Genomic DNA, 15,843 nt, shown 5'->3' on the forward strand with positions numbered 1-15,843 from the left:
TGGGAGGAGGATGTTACGTTGTTCTTCATTGCTGCATTTGCGTATCATTTGTCATTGTAAGTAAGGAGATGAGAAATCACGTCCAAGGCTAACGGTATTATATCATTGCCCTGGCAGAGCTGGAGTGCTCTTGTCATGGCAGTAAATATGATCCAGTCATCTGTGAAGGAGGGAGGGAGGGCCTTTTTTAGTCCTCAGTTGAAAGTCACGCCATTAGCTTAGAGGAGACTGAAACAGATGCCCTCTCTGACACTCACAGACAGAGAGAGAGAGAGAGAGAGATGCACTAAGAACATACAGAGCGTTTTTGGTCAACAGCTACAGTAATGAGAATTTGTAAGAATAATTTGTGCATATCTAACTCACTGTGCTCCAGTGAACAGGAGAGACAACTTGTTATTTATCCAGAAAGCTGCATGTTAATATAGGCGGGGACCACACTATGTTCCCTCAGCCCTATGTTCCCTCAGTATCCACTGAACCAAATTCAGTCAAAATTGGCACAAAATATAATTGTTATAAGGTAGAAAATGCTGTTTATTTTAATATCTACATATGTAGTGGTATAAACTGAGTATACAAAACATTAAGAACACCTCCTCTTTCCATGACGTACAGTCCATTCGGAAAGTATTCAGACCCCTTTACTTTGTCCAAATTGTTTTACTTTACCTCCTTATTCTAAAATGGATTCAATTGTTTTAATTTCTCATCAATTGTCAAATCTAATTCCATCAGTGTAGATGAAGGGGAGGAGACAGGTTAAAGAAGGATTTTAAAACCTTGAGACAATTGAGACATGGATTGTGTATGTGTGTCATTCAGAGGGTGAATGGGCAAGACAAAAAGGTTATGTGCCTTTCAACGGGGTATGAAAGTACCAGTCAAAAGTTTGGACACCTACTCATTCCAGGGTTTTTCTTAATTTTTTTTTCTTAATCATGTAATAACCAAAAAATATATATTTTATATTTGAGATTCTTCAAAGTAGCCACCCTAGGCCTTGATGACAGCTTTGCAAATTATTGACATTCTCTCAACCAGCTTCATGAGGTAGTCACCTGGAATGCATATCAATTAACAGGTGTGCATTGTTAAAAGTTAATTTGCGGAATTTCTTTCCTTATTGCGTATGAGCCAATCAGTTGTGTTGTGACAGGGTAGGGTTGGTATACAGAAGATAGCCCTATATGGTAAAAGACCAAGTCCATATAATGGCAAGAACAGCTCAAATCAGCAAAGAGAAATGACAGTCCACCATTACTTTAAGACATGAAGGTCAGTCAATCTGGAAAATTTCCAAAACTTTGAAAGTTTCTCCAAGTGCAGTCGCAAAAACCATTAAGCGTTATGAGAAATCTGGCTCTCATGAGGACCGCCACAGGAACGGAAGACCCAGCGTTACACATGGTCTGCAGTTGTGAGGCCAGTCGGACATACTACCAAATTCTCTAATACGACGTTGGAGGCTGTTTGTGGTCGAGAAATTTAAATGATCTGGTAACAGCTTTGGTTGGACATTCCAGCAGCATGCATGCCAATTGCATGCTCTCTCAAAACTTGAGACATCTGTGGCATTGTGTTGTGTGATGATCTGATGATGTCCAGTAAATTTTGTGTGTTCCTTATTGCACATTTTAGTGGCCTTTTATTGTCCCCGGCACGAGGTGCACCTGTGTGTGTAATGATCATTCTGTTTAATCAGCTTCTTGATATGCCACATCTGTCAGGTGGATGGATTATCTTGGCAAAGGAGAAATGCTCACAAACAGGGATGTTTTTTCATTTTTTAAATAAATTAGGTTTTTGTGCATATGGAACATTTCTGGGACCTTTTATTTCAGCTCATGAAACATGGGACCATGTTTAATTTCTATATTTTAGCCTCTCGTTTGATATGAGCATTTGAACACCTGAGTAAGCTCCACTCATTGCACTGGCGCCGTCCTAGGCTTGACCACGACATTTGTTCACCAATGCCCCCCTTGTACTTTCAATCAGTTGAATTTGAGCTTTTTCAAGACCAGTCACATTTCTGGAGCCCAAGAAACAAGCACTTAGCTTCCTAGAACATATGGAAATGAAAAATGTTTATGAAGGAATTACTTTTTGGAGGGTTACTCTCAAAAGGATTTATTACGTTTAAAAATGTTTTGACATGGATGCCAGGCGCATGGGCCTCCAGAGCGGATCTGTTTTTGAAGTTCCGTACTACAGTGGATCAACTCTTGGGGGAGTGACGCAGCGGTCTAAGGGCGTCACTACAGTGCTAGAGGCGTCACTACAGACCCGGGTACGAGCCCGGATCTGTGTCACAACCGGCCGTGACCGGGAGTCCCATAGGGTGGCGCACCATTGGCCAAGTGTCGTCCGGGTTGGGGGAGGGCCGCAATCTTCTGCGCTAACGGCAAAAGATAGCGTCTGTCTGTCTGTCCTCAGTGACATCATCCACCAAGGCAGGTCATCCTTCTCTCTCTCTTTCTGCTGCACATGGATGTCCAGTTAATTTGCTTGCTGAAGGCCACAACAACATCACAGTACCACACAAGGGACCCAGACATACAACATAGTCCCCTCTGTCTGGAGAACACAACACCACTTCAACATACACAAACACTGCTTGTAACCACAGGCAAATGAAGAAATGGGCAATGGGCATGGCACTGATGCACAGTAAAGTCATATGAGTAGGGCTGTGACCGTATTACCGCCGCACTGGCAGCCATGAGTCATAACCTCAGTAAAATTCCATGTGAGTCACGGTAATCTCCTCTTATGCTCTCTGGACATACGTTGTTAGTATACAACTATCATCAGGTCACTAAAGGCCTGGTACTCCGGGTACTATTGTCCCTCTAACCACTCTGACATTATTTTTTTTGTTCATCAATGCAATGCTATCAAAAATCACATTAAACACTTATCGTCGAAACAGTATGTGCCTTTTATAACTCACCCTCACTGTGATGATCAGTTTGAAGAAAACAGTTCAATGGGATGAAACTGAGTGGAAAACATGGTCATTGGAGGTGTTGTTTCAAAGCCTATAACGCAATGAAATGGACAGCGCTTTCTGATTATTTCAAAACATCCATATGCGTATTAGAGCTTATGCCTAGGGCTGTTGCGGTGACCGTATTACCACCACGCCGGTGGTCAAGAGTCATGAAGGCAGTCAAATTCCACATGACCGTTTAGTCACGTAATTAAGCTTCTCCAAGCTCTGATGCTGCTGCTGGTCATTAGCAGCCTAACAAACTTGCTAACTGCCTGGTACTCATCACCCTTTTGTCCCTCCAATCACTCTGACATCAATGCAAATGTATTTGAAAATCTAATCAAACCATTAATGAGAGCCCATCAGCTCATGTTGTGCGACATTTCTATAGGCTATGCAATTGCGGGAGAAAACAGAGTGATGGCCTCTATTAAGAAGAGGAGGATCCCATCAGTTTTCTTTTGGCTAGGCCTACTAAATGTATTTCTCAACCTTCCTAATATTAAGCACATTGCTTATATTTAGATCAGGAGTATGGCCATGAAAATAAACCACTGAGAAAAGCGTCCTCCATTCACTATTTAAGTGCAAAGATGACATGTATTTATTCCCCGCTGCCCCTGCTTCGATACAGGTGCATGTTAATGGTCCATTCTAAATTCTAACAAATGTTACGCGTATATTTAAAGACACGATTAAATGAAGAATAGTCTGATTGGGGACAATATAAGCCTATTACTTGTGAATTATATATTATAACTTGTGAATGATGCCCAGCATAAGAAACAATGCCTTTTTTTGTGACTTGTTCGATTCATAGTCACACAACTCATGTGGCCTAGCCCGAAGGCCTATATGTTTTAATAAGGTTTGTATCACAACTAAAGTGGCCAAATAACTTCTTCAAATGAAGCACATTAATCCGCTTTACAAGGGGTGTAGAGCCTAACTGGCATATATAAGCAGCGCATGCATTTCAAGTTTGGGGAAGTTAATTTTCACCATAAAAATGCACCTTCATAATAATAGTATACATGCATAATTTAATTTTTGGTCACTTTTGATAATGGTGTTTTCTGCTAATGGAACATTCATGCTTATAGTCTACTACCATGTGCTCATTTATGTGCTTATAATGTGGAGAAATAGCCTAATAGTTTATCAACATTTTAAGCTAAACGTTCTGATCTGTTGTGTCAGCCACATTGCATAAAAAAGTTTTTTTTTTTAACTAGCGTTGTATTAATTTGGGATCTATCACATCCCACAACTGTCCCAGACTGTTTGGAATATTTCTTTCTTTCACAGAACAGAATAGGGACTTTTGTACTATGGGGATAGTAGATTGACGTAAGCTAGTGCTTTTGCTTTTCGTTAGGCCTACTCATCTTGTTGGCTGACGAAAAGTAAATATGGACAGTTCATCCAATATCTTCAATACGCACCTCGGAATTGGATAAGGACTCGCAGTTGCGTCCCCCGATGTGTCTGTCTTAACTTGTAGCCTGTGAGAGAGACTCGATCACGTGACGAAGAACGGTGCGAGTGAGAGACGTTTCGGATTGCGTAGTACACTCAGGGAGAAGGGCACAACGTAGCATCCGGGCCACAAAAGGCCTGGATTTCTTTAGGGTGCATTGCGGTCACAAAGGGGATGCTGCGTGAAAATCGAGCCATTATCAAATGATTGTCAAATTGTGAATGATAGACTTGGCGACTGTACAGCCTGCGCCCAAAAAAAACAAAGCAGAGCTCATCCCTTTCAAGTGACTTTTTTCAAATCATCACTAGAGTCTAATAATGTAGCCTTACAATGTATTAAAAATCAAAACATATACCCCAACGTTTGTAGAACAACTAAAGTTACATCAACAACTCTAAATGAAGCATATAGGAGTCCCTATTTCTTTATTATTCGCTCAATACAGACTAGACGCATGTGCGCACTCCCTCAAATCGTTTGGAGAAAATATAATATATTTTATTGAGCTTTGTTCAATTGTATTCTTCATACTATAAAATAATGCCACGGAATTATAAGCAAACATTGTCTGCTAAATGAACTAGTGTAGCTCACAGCCATTTCGCAATAGCCACATCTGGACCTAACATAAGGACAACTATGTATGCTATTCTTGTCTTCGGAAGTAGACTACATTTTCTTCATATCATGCTTCTTTAAGACCTGTCTAAAATAAATCATGTTTTTTTTGTGAAGGTGTATGCTACATTCCATGGTTTATAATTAGACTTTTTAAAATAGTTTGTGTATAAGCCCGAGACGCTAAATGTGTTTATGTTAATTAACGGTCAATTACCATGAGACCGACAGTTATTTGCTTGACAATCACCAGCTGATGAAGTTTCGTGACCGCCGCAACCCTACTTTTGCGTAGGCCTATATATGAGCCCAAAATGAAAATAACCCTGAATTAAAATAATGCTTGTGCGTTAAATAACACATAGCATACCGAATATTACTCATGGCAGAAAAATATTTTAAAAACACCATTTAAAACGTCTTTGGTACATAATTGTTCTAGCCTATACTCCAAAATTCAACAAATTAGCCTAAAACTATATTGAAGTTCTATTTGATTTTGAATAGCCTAGTAATAGGGAATTTCTTATATTTTCGTAATTAATATACTGACACGTTACCTTTAGCTACAGTATATCTCACCACTGCACGTTGCCATCTCCTTAGCTACAGTATATCTCACCACTGCACGTTGCCATCTCCTCCGCTCTCACCTTCATTGCTTTCTGCAGTGCCATAGAGAGGGGCTGTCAACTGTTTAATGAAATATGTTTTGTTGTGATTTTTTTTTTTACTATCGATTTTCGCGAACAGATTTCACTTGGTTTCCCAAATTAAGCGCTGGGTCGCTGCAGGAACAGGGTTGTAGAGCCCATGGCAATCAGAGTTTGGGAGGAATACCCCCAGTCGCGCAGCGAGGGGCTGCATGTTCATCAAAATGTGGTTGATGTGTGGAGTGAAATGCCTAGAGAAGCCTATGCTGCCATGACTGAAAAACTAACCTGCGGGAAAGTGGTCTCCATTCGCTTTTCGAGTGCGTACAGCAGACGTCTTTTCCCCCCTACCCCTGTTCCTACCCATTTGATAAATATACATTATAAATCAACACTAATTTGACATATTAGTAAAGACAAGATTCAATTGAGAGTCGTCTGATGGGTGAAAATATGATCACTTGGGAGGACAGCGTGCGCCGCCTGAGGCAAAGAACAGAGCGCACGTTTTTTTTTTTTTGCGACCTTCTCAAATCATCAACAGCCTGTAGTCGCATCATGCAGCCCATATATGTTTTGATTTGAAAGATGTTCTAAGGTTTGCATCATTCACAACTTAAGTTGCCAAATAACTCTTAATGTATTGTATATGTAACGGATGTGAAACGGCTAGCTTAGTTAGCGGTGTGCGCTAAATAGCGTTTCAATCGGTGACGTCACTTGCTCTGAGACCTTGAAGTAGTAGTTCGCGTTGCTCTGCAAGGGCCGCGGCTTTTGTGGGGCGATGGGAAACGACGCTTCGTGGGTGACTGTTGTTGATGTGTGCAGACGGTCCCTGGTTAGCGCCCGGGTATGGGCGAGGGGACCGTTTAAAATTATACTGTTACATATAGGCCCTGTTTAAAATGATCACTTTTACGCTCAACGTAGCCACTTCATATGCACACTTGCTCCGGAATAGGAATATAAACGTTATATTTTATTCAGCCAAGTTCAGTTATATTCTTCTTACTATAAAACCATATAATATAAAAAAAATAATGGCACGGGACTTATTAGCATATCTTGTCTGCTAAATGAACAAGCCTACAGCCTATGGCATGGTGCGTAGCCAGATAACACACAGTAGGCCAAGTCATCTTCTGTTCTTCTGGAATACAATAAAGAATGGATTTATTGTGATGGTGTATATTCAATTGATTTATTAGACTTTTTAAAAAGTAGATCAGCGCATCATCGACTTGTAAATAAGGCTTGTATGCAATGGAGCCCTGGAGATGCTAAACGTGTTTATGTTAAATTAAAGTCAATTACCGCGAGACCAGCAGGCTTTTGCATGATAATCGGCTGACAAAATGTCAGGACCACCACAGCCCCTACATCTGAGAGCACTAATTCACATTGGGCATGCTGAGGTCATCTTACTGCCGATGAAGTCATTACAAGGATAGCTATTTCAATCATATGAATATTTCAATAGATGAGCCATGAATTGAATCCGCTACTATTATGGGTGATGTAGCAATGCAGTGGTTGAGGTTTGGGGCGTTAAGGGAGGGAGAGTGGCAAGAGAGAAGCGCTGTGGCGCCATCCGGGGATGGCAATTAGAGAGGCGTGGAGGAAAACACTTGTTTCTCTGCTCGTTTGGCAGTTTCGTCTTCAGCACCCCATAGACGGATGGAAGCCTCCGAGGGTGCTGTGGATGTCACCGAGGCATACACATACACAGAGGCTCATATTGAACTACTCAGACGAGCAACAAGAGGGTCTAATGATAAGTGATGATGTGTGTGTTCTAATGACGATATGGGTCTGCATTTGTGTCACTACTGCAGGGATACAGCAACCCAGGAAGCTCATTGGTATAACTGGAACAGGGGATGTAAATGATGCTCCTCAGTCCTATCAATCAATGAGCATTCAGGACTATAATACATTAATTTAGTTTTTTTTAATGTTGAAATTCTCCCTGAAACCTTGACAGGGATGTTGGGGATTACATCTGACGGGGGTTTGAATTATGCTTGCAGGTGAAGAAATATCAATGTGATCAACTTCATAGGTAATATATACACAGTTGAAGTCGGAAGTTTACATACACTTAGGTTGGAGTCATTAAAACTTGTTTTTCAACCATTCCACAAATGTCTTGTCAAACCTCTCTGGGATATGTGGGACGCTAGAAAATTCAGAGCGCCAAATTCAAATAAATTACTATAAAAATCAAACTTTCATTAAATCACACATGTAAGATACCAAATTAAAGCTACACATGTTGTGAATCCAGCCAACATGTCAGATTTCAAAAAGGCTTTTCGGCGAAAGCAAACGATGCTATTATCTGAGGATAGCACCTCCGTAAACAAAAGAGAGAAAGCATATTTCAACCCTGCAGGCGCGACACAAAACACAGAAATAAAAAATATAATTCATGCCTTACCTTTGACGAGCTTCTTTTGTTGGCACTCCAATATGTCCCATAAACATCACAAATGGTCATTTTGTTCGATTAATTCCGTAGATATATATCCAAAATGTCCATTTATTTGGCGCGTTTGATCCAGAAAAACACTGGTTCCAACTTGAGCAACGTGACTACAAAATATCTCAAAGACTTTGCCAAAACATTTCAAACTACTTTTGTAATACAACTTTAGGTATTTTTTTAACGTAAATAATCGATACAATTGAAGACGGAATGATCTGTGTTCAATACAGGAGGAAAACAAACTGAAGCATGCTTTTTGGTCACGCTCCTCTATCTAACAGTACACTTCAAGTGACCCTCGTTCAAGATGGCCGTGCTTCTTCATTACACAAAGGAATAACCTCAACCAATTTCTAAAGACTCTTGACATCCAGTGGAAGCGATAGGAACTGCAAGAAGGTCCCTTAGAAATCTGGATTCCCAATGAAAACCCTATTGAAAAGAGTGTGACCTCAAAAGAAAAAGTCTGAATGGTTTGTCCTCGGGGTTTCGCCTGCTAAATAAGTTCTGTTATACTCACAGACATGATTCAAACATTTTAAGAAACTTCAGAGTGTTTTCTATCCAAATAATCTACTAATAATATGCATATCATATCTTCTGGGGATGAGTAGCAGGCAGTTGAATTTGGGCATGCATTTCATCCAGACGTGAAAATACTGCCCCCTGTCACCAAGAAGTTTTAACAAACTATAGTTTTTACTTTGTGCATGACAAAAGTAATTTTACAACGATTGTTAACAGACATATTTTTTCACTTATAATTCACTATCACAATTCCAGTGGGTCAGAAATTTACATACACTAAGTTGACTGTGCCTTTAAACAGCTTGGAAAATTCCAGAAAATGCTGTCATGGCTTTAGAAGCTTCTGATTGGCTAATTGACATCATTTGAGTCAATTGGAGGTGTACCTGTGGATGTATTTCAAGGCCTACCTTCAAACTCAGTGCCTCTTTGCGTGACATCATGGGAAAATCAAAAGAAATCAGCCAAGACCTCAGAAGACCTCATCTTTGGGAGCAATTTCCAAACGCCTGAAGGTACCACATTCATGTGTACAGAAGTATAAACACCATGAGACCACGCAGCCGTCATACCGCTCAGGAAGAAGACACATTCTGTCTCCTAGAGATGAACATAGTTTGGTGCAAAAAGTTCAAATCAATCCCAGAACAACAGCAAAGGACCTTGTGAAGATGCTGGAGGAAACAGGTACAAAAGTATCTATATCCACAGTAAAACAAGGCCTATATCGACACAACCTGATAGGCCGCTCAGCAAGGAAGAAGCCACTGCTCCAAAACCGCCATAGAAAAGCCAGACTACGGGTTCGAACTGTACATGGGGACTAAGATCGTACTTTTTGGAGAAATGTTCTCTGGTCTGATGAAACAAAAATAGAACTGTTTGGCCATAATGACCATCATGTTGTGGGGGTGATTTGCTGCAGGAGGTACTGGTGCACCTCACAAAATAGATGGCATTATGAGGGAGGAAAATTACGTGGATATATTGAAGCAACATCTCAAGACATCAGTCAGGAAGTTGAAGCTTGGTCGCAAATGGGTTTTCCAAATGGACAATGACCCCAAGCATACTTCCAAAGTTGTGTCAATATGGCCTAAGGACAACAAAGTCAAGGTATTGGAGTGGCCATCACAAATCCCTGACCTCAATCCTATAGAACATGTGTGGGCAGAACTGAAAAAGCGTGTGCGTGCAAGGAGGCCAACAAACCTGACTCAGTTACACCAGCTCTGTCAGGAGGAATGGGCCAAAATTCACCCAACTTATTGTGGGAAGCTTGTGGAAGCCTACCCAAAACGTTTGACCCAAGTTAACCAATTTAAAGGCAATGGTACCAAATACTAATTGAGTGTATAAATACCAATTGAGTGTATGTTTAAGTTGGGCTTTATCACGGGTTCAGGGGCAGGCACATAGCTCTAGGCAGCTGGTAGCCTAGCGGTTGGAGCTGTGTTTCGTTAAATGAAATGTTGCCAGTTTGAATCCCCGAGCTGACAAGGTGAAACATCTGCCGATGTGCACTTGAGCAAGGCACTTAACCCTAATTGCTCCAGGATTGCCGTTGATAAAGGTTGACTCCCCCACTGGGCTCAGATGTAAATGCAATGTCTATTCCCACTCTTGGAGGGTGTGTGAGGGAGTGTGGGAAAAACACATTTCCAAGTCACGCGTGTGTATTAATACACGCTTGTACAAGTGTAAAATATGTGTGTGAGAGAGAGGGAGAAAGTCAAGGCAGTGTGCCAGTGATTAAAGGGAGGCAGCGGTCACTATATCCGCTCTGGTCAGTGAGTATCAGAGGTCAATGATGACACAGTGGAGAGGAGATGGGGAAGCAGCGGGATGACAAATAGATGGAGTCCGAGATTGATGCAGGTAAGGTAGCGTGAAAATGGATGTGTGAACTAATTATAAAATGATGGACAGCAAACTGATCACCACCATCATCAGTGGCTTTAAATTAGCCATCTCACAGCTGGCCCTGAGCGAGAGAGAGAGGAGGAGGAGGGGGGGGCAGACAGAGAGTGTGAGGGGATCGAGGAAAAGAGAGTGAGATGGGAGGAGAAAAAGAGAGAGGCCTCCTCATCAGGCAGTGGGAAGAGACAGGAAGAGTGAGCGCTGGCAGTCGATCGATGCAGAGTTTTCTCATACTTTACGCTGTTTGACATGTCTCTCGACCGTTTCTTTCTTCGCCCCTCCTCACTCCTTCATTTACACTAGAGTAACTCTCCCTATCGCTATTAACCATCAACGTATTTATTTCTCTCGTTGTTTGTCACAACAGAGCTTATTTCTCTCTCTCCTCATACACTCTAAATGCTTCTCGCTCTTTTCTCGTCCTTCTTTTGTGGTCTGATCTTTTTATTTCGATCAGGCTCCTTTGTCCTCGCTATTTAATCTCTTCTCTCTCTTTCTGACATCTATTCTCCCCATCTCTGACTCCCCCGCTCTGGGATAAAAGGCAGTCTTCTGTTTTTCAGACAAAATGCTCCAGGCACATTAGTGTGAGGATTCCGAGAATGTGATAAACTGCTCGCTTCATCTCTCTGTCTCTCTCTGTCTCTCTCTCTCTCTCTCTCTCACACTTTCACTCAGAAGCTGTTATTGCACCTGTTAGGTTTCTCCCCAAAAAGATTTAAGAAGCTGGTAAATTTCAGCATTTTCCCAAGTATGTCGCACTATCATTCTCCTCCCTTCTTCTTCACCTCTTCCTCCTCTTCCTCCTGCTTTGAGTCTGCTCAGTATTCCAGACCGGCGTGGTGCTTAGCGATATGAAAGAGAGAATCCTTAGAGAGAGGGTGTTTTCAGATCACTGACACTGACACTAACTCAATGTGCACAAGGTCATCACCAAACCACTTAAAGACTCAGCTCTTTCCTGGCTTCTCCCTAGATAGCCTCTCTCTCTCTCTCTCTCTCTCTCTCTCTCTGTCTCTGTGTTATTCTCTGATGAGAGCTAGAAGATTGGATGGGCGATGATAACAATGGATTGAAGTGAGAGTTTATTTTGATGCTACCATTATCACACTGTGTCCGGATGCAGCCGTCGATGCGTTTACCCTGACAATCCATCCATCTGTCTAACGGCTCAGTGGGGTGTGGTCAGGGTGCAGTGTGTGTGTGTTTTTGTGCGTGTGTTTGTGTGTGTGCGTGCATGTGTGTGTGCGTGCGTGTGTATGCGTGTGTGTGTGTGTGTGCGCGTGTGTTTGTGTGTGTGTGTGTGCATGCATATTTCTACCCGTGTTTGTTCAGGCCCATGTTTTTACACTGTTTAATCATGTACATTTCGACACATATTTCTGTGTGCCCGGGCACTCGCGTGCACGTGTCTGTGTGTACGAGCTTGTGTGTTTGTGAGAAAAGAGAACACTCTAACAGCGTTAGCCATTATATAGGCCATTATGTGCTGGAACTGAATCCGCTGAAAGCTTTCCCGTACTCTACTGGCTCCCTTACCCCTGTAGGATGATGGATGGAGGGGGGGGAGTGCGCCACATTTTTATAGTTGGCTGGATGGAAAAACGAACATGGTTCATATCTAAAGTACACAGAGGGAATCCGATGTGGCTGGCAGGAAGACTGTTTAGAAAATCAGCTGAGTTTGAGGAAACAATTTGACCTTTGGCCCCTCTGTTGTGATCTCAAATCTGCTGAGTCATATCCACTTATCAAACGTGAGAGTTCTCCATCCCCTAGCTTTCTATTTTAGCTCCCTGGTGGCTCGAATAACTTGAACTCGCTTGAACTGCGTGCGTGCGTGTGCGTGTGTGTGTGTGTGCGCCAACCCCTCTGCTCCCCCATCTCGTCCCTCCCAACCCGCCTTCTCATTGCATGCGAAGGAACAAGGTCTAGTGTCACGAAAGTGTAGGCATACATGTCTGGAGGCATTGTGGGTTTAAAAACAGAGTAGATCAACAGCGGGAGGGAGGGAGGGAGGGAGGGGGGGAGGGAGGTTTTTGTAGAACAGCAGAAGTAGGGTCGTTCCATGACCCGTGTACATTTTGCTTCCGTTTTATATTTGAAGTAGAAATTGTGCACCAATATTGTATTTTAAAAGTCTGTCATATTAAATGAAGTTCCCTTTAATATAGACTACCTGGGCCATTTTATAAATCAGATGTTTAATATGAATAAAGACTTAACCCCCAAACATCTCAGCGTTTTCACCATCATTATAATTTATTTTGTGTGACAAGCGATTCTTTCACGTTTCTCTCCCTCGTTTTGAGGTCAACCATTTTGACGTGAACTGAACTCTCATTTTAATGTGATGAAACTCTTCCTTTCTTCATTCTTATTTTCCCCGAAAGAAACATTGAACAAAATCATAGTGCAAAATGGGGTGAGCCGGTTCCAGTCTTTTTAGCAGATTTCTGGTGTTTTGTGGCGGGAAACTGAGCGCGTGGAGCATAATGTGTCAAACCCTGTAAAGATCAAACCCTATTTGATTTGATTTGATTTAGAAGAAGAAGTGAAAGCTGCATTCAATAGCCTCTCTATTGCACAGAACATGCTCTCATTCCCCCCGTCACTGGGGGATTTATGTCGGATTTAAGATGAAAACCTCAACCATGATACGGTCAACACTGTACCTTTTAATAGCACTTCATTGGCACTTACTATATTCATCTATTTTATTTAACCCCTTGAGATGGGAAAACGTGCGTTTTATGAAGTTGAGCATGTGCTCTTTAGGACGAAATGTTAAAATTCGGTAAAATGTGTAGTTATTTACTAAATTACACTATCCAAAAATCTACTACATTCGTGGAACGACCCAGTACTTGACGTCGGTTGACTCTGGAGAGGACTGAAATGAACTGTGTAGCAGGTCTCTACCGACAGTCTGTAGACAGTCTCAGAACACAAACCGGTAGAGATTATTGGATGGGATCTTGCGTTACTTAGAGTGATGCATTTGTGTTGCAGTCAGACGCCCAAAGCTAGATGTAATCAACATGGCTCCATTTCCTTATCCTATCTTGTTGTCAATTGGCGTATTGGCAGGACACAAACACGCACGCACGCTCGCCACGCAGAAACACACACACTCTCCCAGAGACCTCTTTGAGTTACAGGAAGGTGACAAGCGCTGGAACACATAGTCTCCCAGTGTAACCCTCCCCCTCTCATCTCCCCCCATCCCCCTCCCACTGCGTCCCTGTCCCCCTCCCTCCCGGTCTCTCGCTCCTGACTCACCCTGGCTCCCAGCTAATAGACCCTGACTCATGCTATTCACAGAGCTGTCTGTGTGTCAAGGGCAGAGACAGAGGAGGGAGGGAGGTGGTGTGTGTGTGTGGGGGGGGGGGGGGGTAGAGAGGGAAAGGTTAGAGGAGACTAGTACAAAGTGGTGGAGAGAGAGGGAGAGATGTTCTTGTACTGACACAGGCTTCAGTGTGACGGGGGAGGGTATAACTATGAGGAGAGGACGGGAGTAGTAATTGTCAATCAAAGGTATAGGCTAAAACCAACCAAGAGCTTTTGGGCGCTGGACTGAGTGAACAGAAAGCCCTGAGATGACCCACCGTCAAAAATGTAGCAGCTTCGCTGAACTGAAAGCTGCTATGAAGTGTGTGTGTGTGTGTGTGTGTGTGTGTGTGTGTGTGTGTGTGTGTGTGTGTGTGTGTGTGTGTGTGTGTGTGTGTGTGTGTGTGTGTGTGTGTGTGTGTGTGTGTGTGTGTGTGTGTGTGTGTGTGTGTGTGTGTGTGTACTAATGACGTTACAGACATTAGCTGGTGAAAGGTGCTGCTGTAAGACACACCCATACGATTAATGACCACAATGAAACACAGTGTCTCCAAAGTGCTATTGTCCATACTCTACCTTTCCATATCTCAATAGTGTCATCACTATCTCCTGCCGCATATATCACCTGTATCTGTCTTCTGTTCCCTGTGAACCTGTCTCCTCTCCCTCAACCCTCTCTCTCTCTCCCTAACTCTTTGTCATCTCATCCCCCTCAACCCTCTCTCTCTCTTTCTCATCTCATCCCCCTCAACCCTCTCTCTCTCTTTCTCATCTCATCCCCCTCAACCCTCTCTCTCTCTTTCTCATCTCATCCCCCTCAACCCTCTCTCTCTCTTTCTCATCTCATCCCCCTCAACCCTCTCTCTTTCTCTCTCTCTTTCTCTTTCTTTCTCTTTCTCTCTCTATCTCTCTCTCTTCTCTCTCTCACTCTTTCTCTCTCTCTCTCTCTCTCTCTTTCTCATCTCATCCCCCTCTACCCATTTCATGTCTGCCCTGTCATGAAAATAAAACTTCACAGTAAATATCCTTCACTCTAAAGGTGTGCAAAGTTAGCTAGATTCCTCCCTCTTTTCCGGGGCCAGTTCATCAGCAGTTATCTCTTTTTAAATGGACTCAACAGTATAAGCTACATTCTCTATTTGAATGTGTAATACATTGACCAGATTTATTATTTTTTATTTTTTGCAGCGTCCTAGCTTCCAGCTATTTTTATCTCCCTGTCATCCTGAAGGAGTAGTGCGCTAGCTGAATTGTACACTATTTAAAAGGCCTGGCACATCAGCTCTTGCCCTCTCTCCCTCTCTCTCTCTCTCTCTCTCTCTCTCTCTCTCTCTCTCTCGCTCTCTTTCTCTCCTTTCTATCTCTCTTGCATTCTCTCTCTCTCTCTCTCTCTCTCTCTCTCTCTCTCTCTCTCTCTTTCTCTCTCCAAACCTGTCCAAACTCTTTTTTTTTTTTTACCCCTCTCTCTCAATTCAGTCCGATGCCGACAAGCTATACGGACACGAAAAGAGCAAACCAAGCAACATTTTCAAAGGAATGCACAATAGTCCAGAAGTGACTGGTTCCTTTCTTCCCATCCCTGTTTCTGTGCAGCGTGCCTGTTGCAGTCCGAGCTGGTGAACTATGAGCGTGTGAAGGAGTACTGCCTGAAGGTGCTGGGCTACCAGAGGGACCACTTCAAGGCCATGTACCGCGCTGGCATTGCCTGCTACCACCTGGGAGACTACGACTGTGCCCTGCGCTACCTGCGTGACGCCAAGCACCGTGAGCCCTCAGGTAGGCTGAGACAGTATTGCCCGTCAGTAAAGTCTGTCAGTAAAAGAGA

The 15,843-nt window shown here is 42.8% G+C and overlaps 1 protein-coding gene across 1 annotated transcript in view; it reads left to right on the plus strand.

Moving 5' to 3' along the window:
- The window catches only part of LOC135552559 (tetratricopeptide repeat protein 9B-like), a 29,016-nt gene that overhangs the window by 8,652 nt on the left and 4,521 nt on the right, over positions 1 to 15,843 (plus strand). The window contains exon 2 of the mRNA XM_064984258.1: positions 15,612 to 15,794. Within this exon, the coding sequence (XP_064840330.1) occupies positions 15,612 to 15,794 (183 nt within the window). The remainder of the gene's footprint in view (positions 1 to 15,611; positions 15,795 to 15,843) is intronic.

Source organism: Oncorhynchus masou, chromosome 13 (genome assembly GCF_036934945.1).
Source record: "Oncorhynchus masou masou isolate Uvic2021 chromosome 13, UVic_Omas_1.1, whole genome shotgun sequence".
Classification (NCBI taxonomy): Eukaryota; Metazoa; Chordata; class Actinopteri; order Salmoniformes; family Salmonidae; genus Oncorhynchus; species Oncorhynchus masou.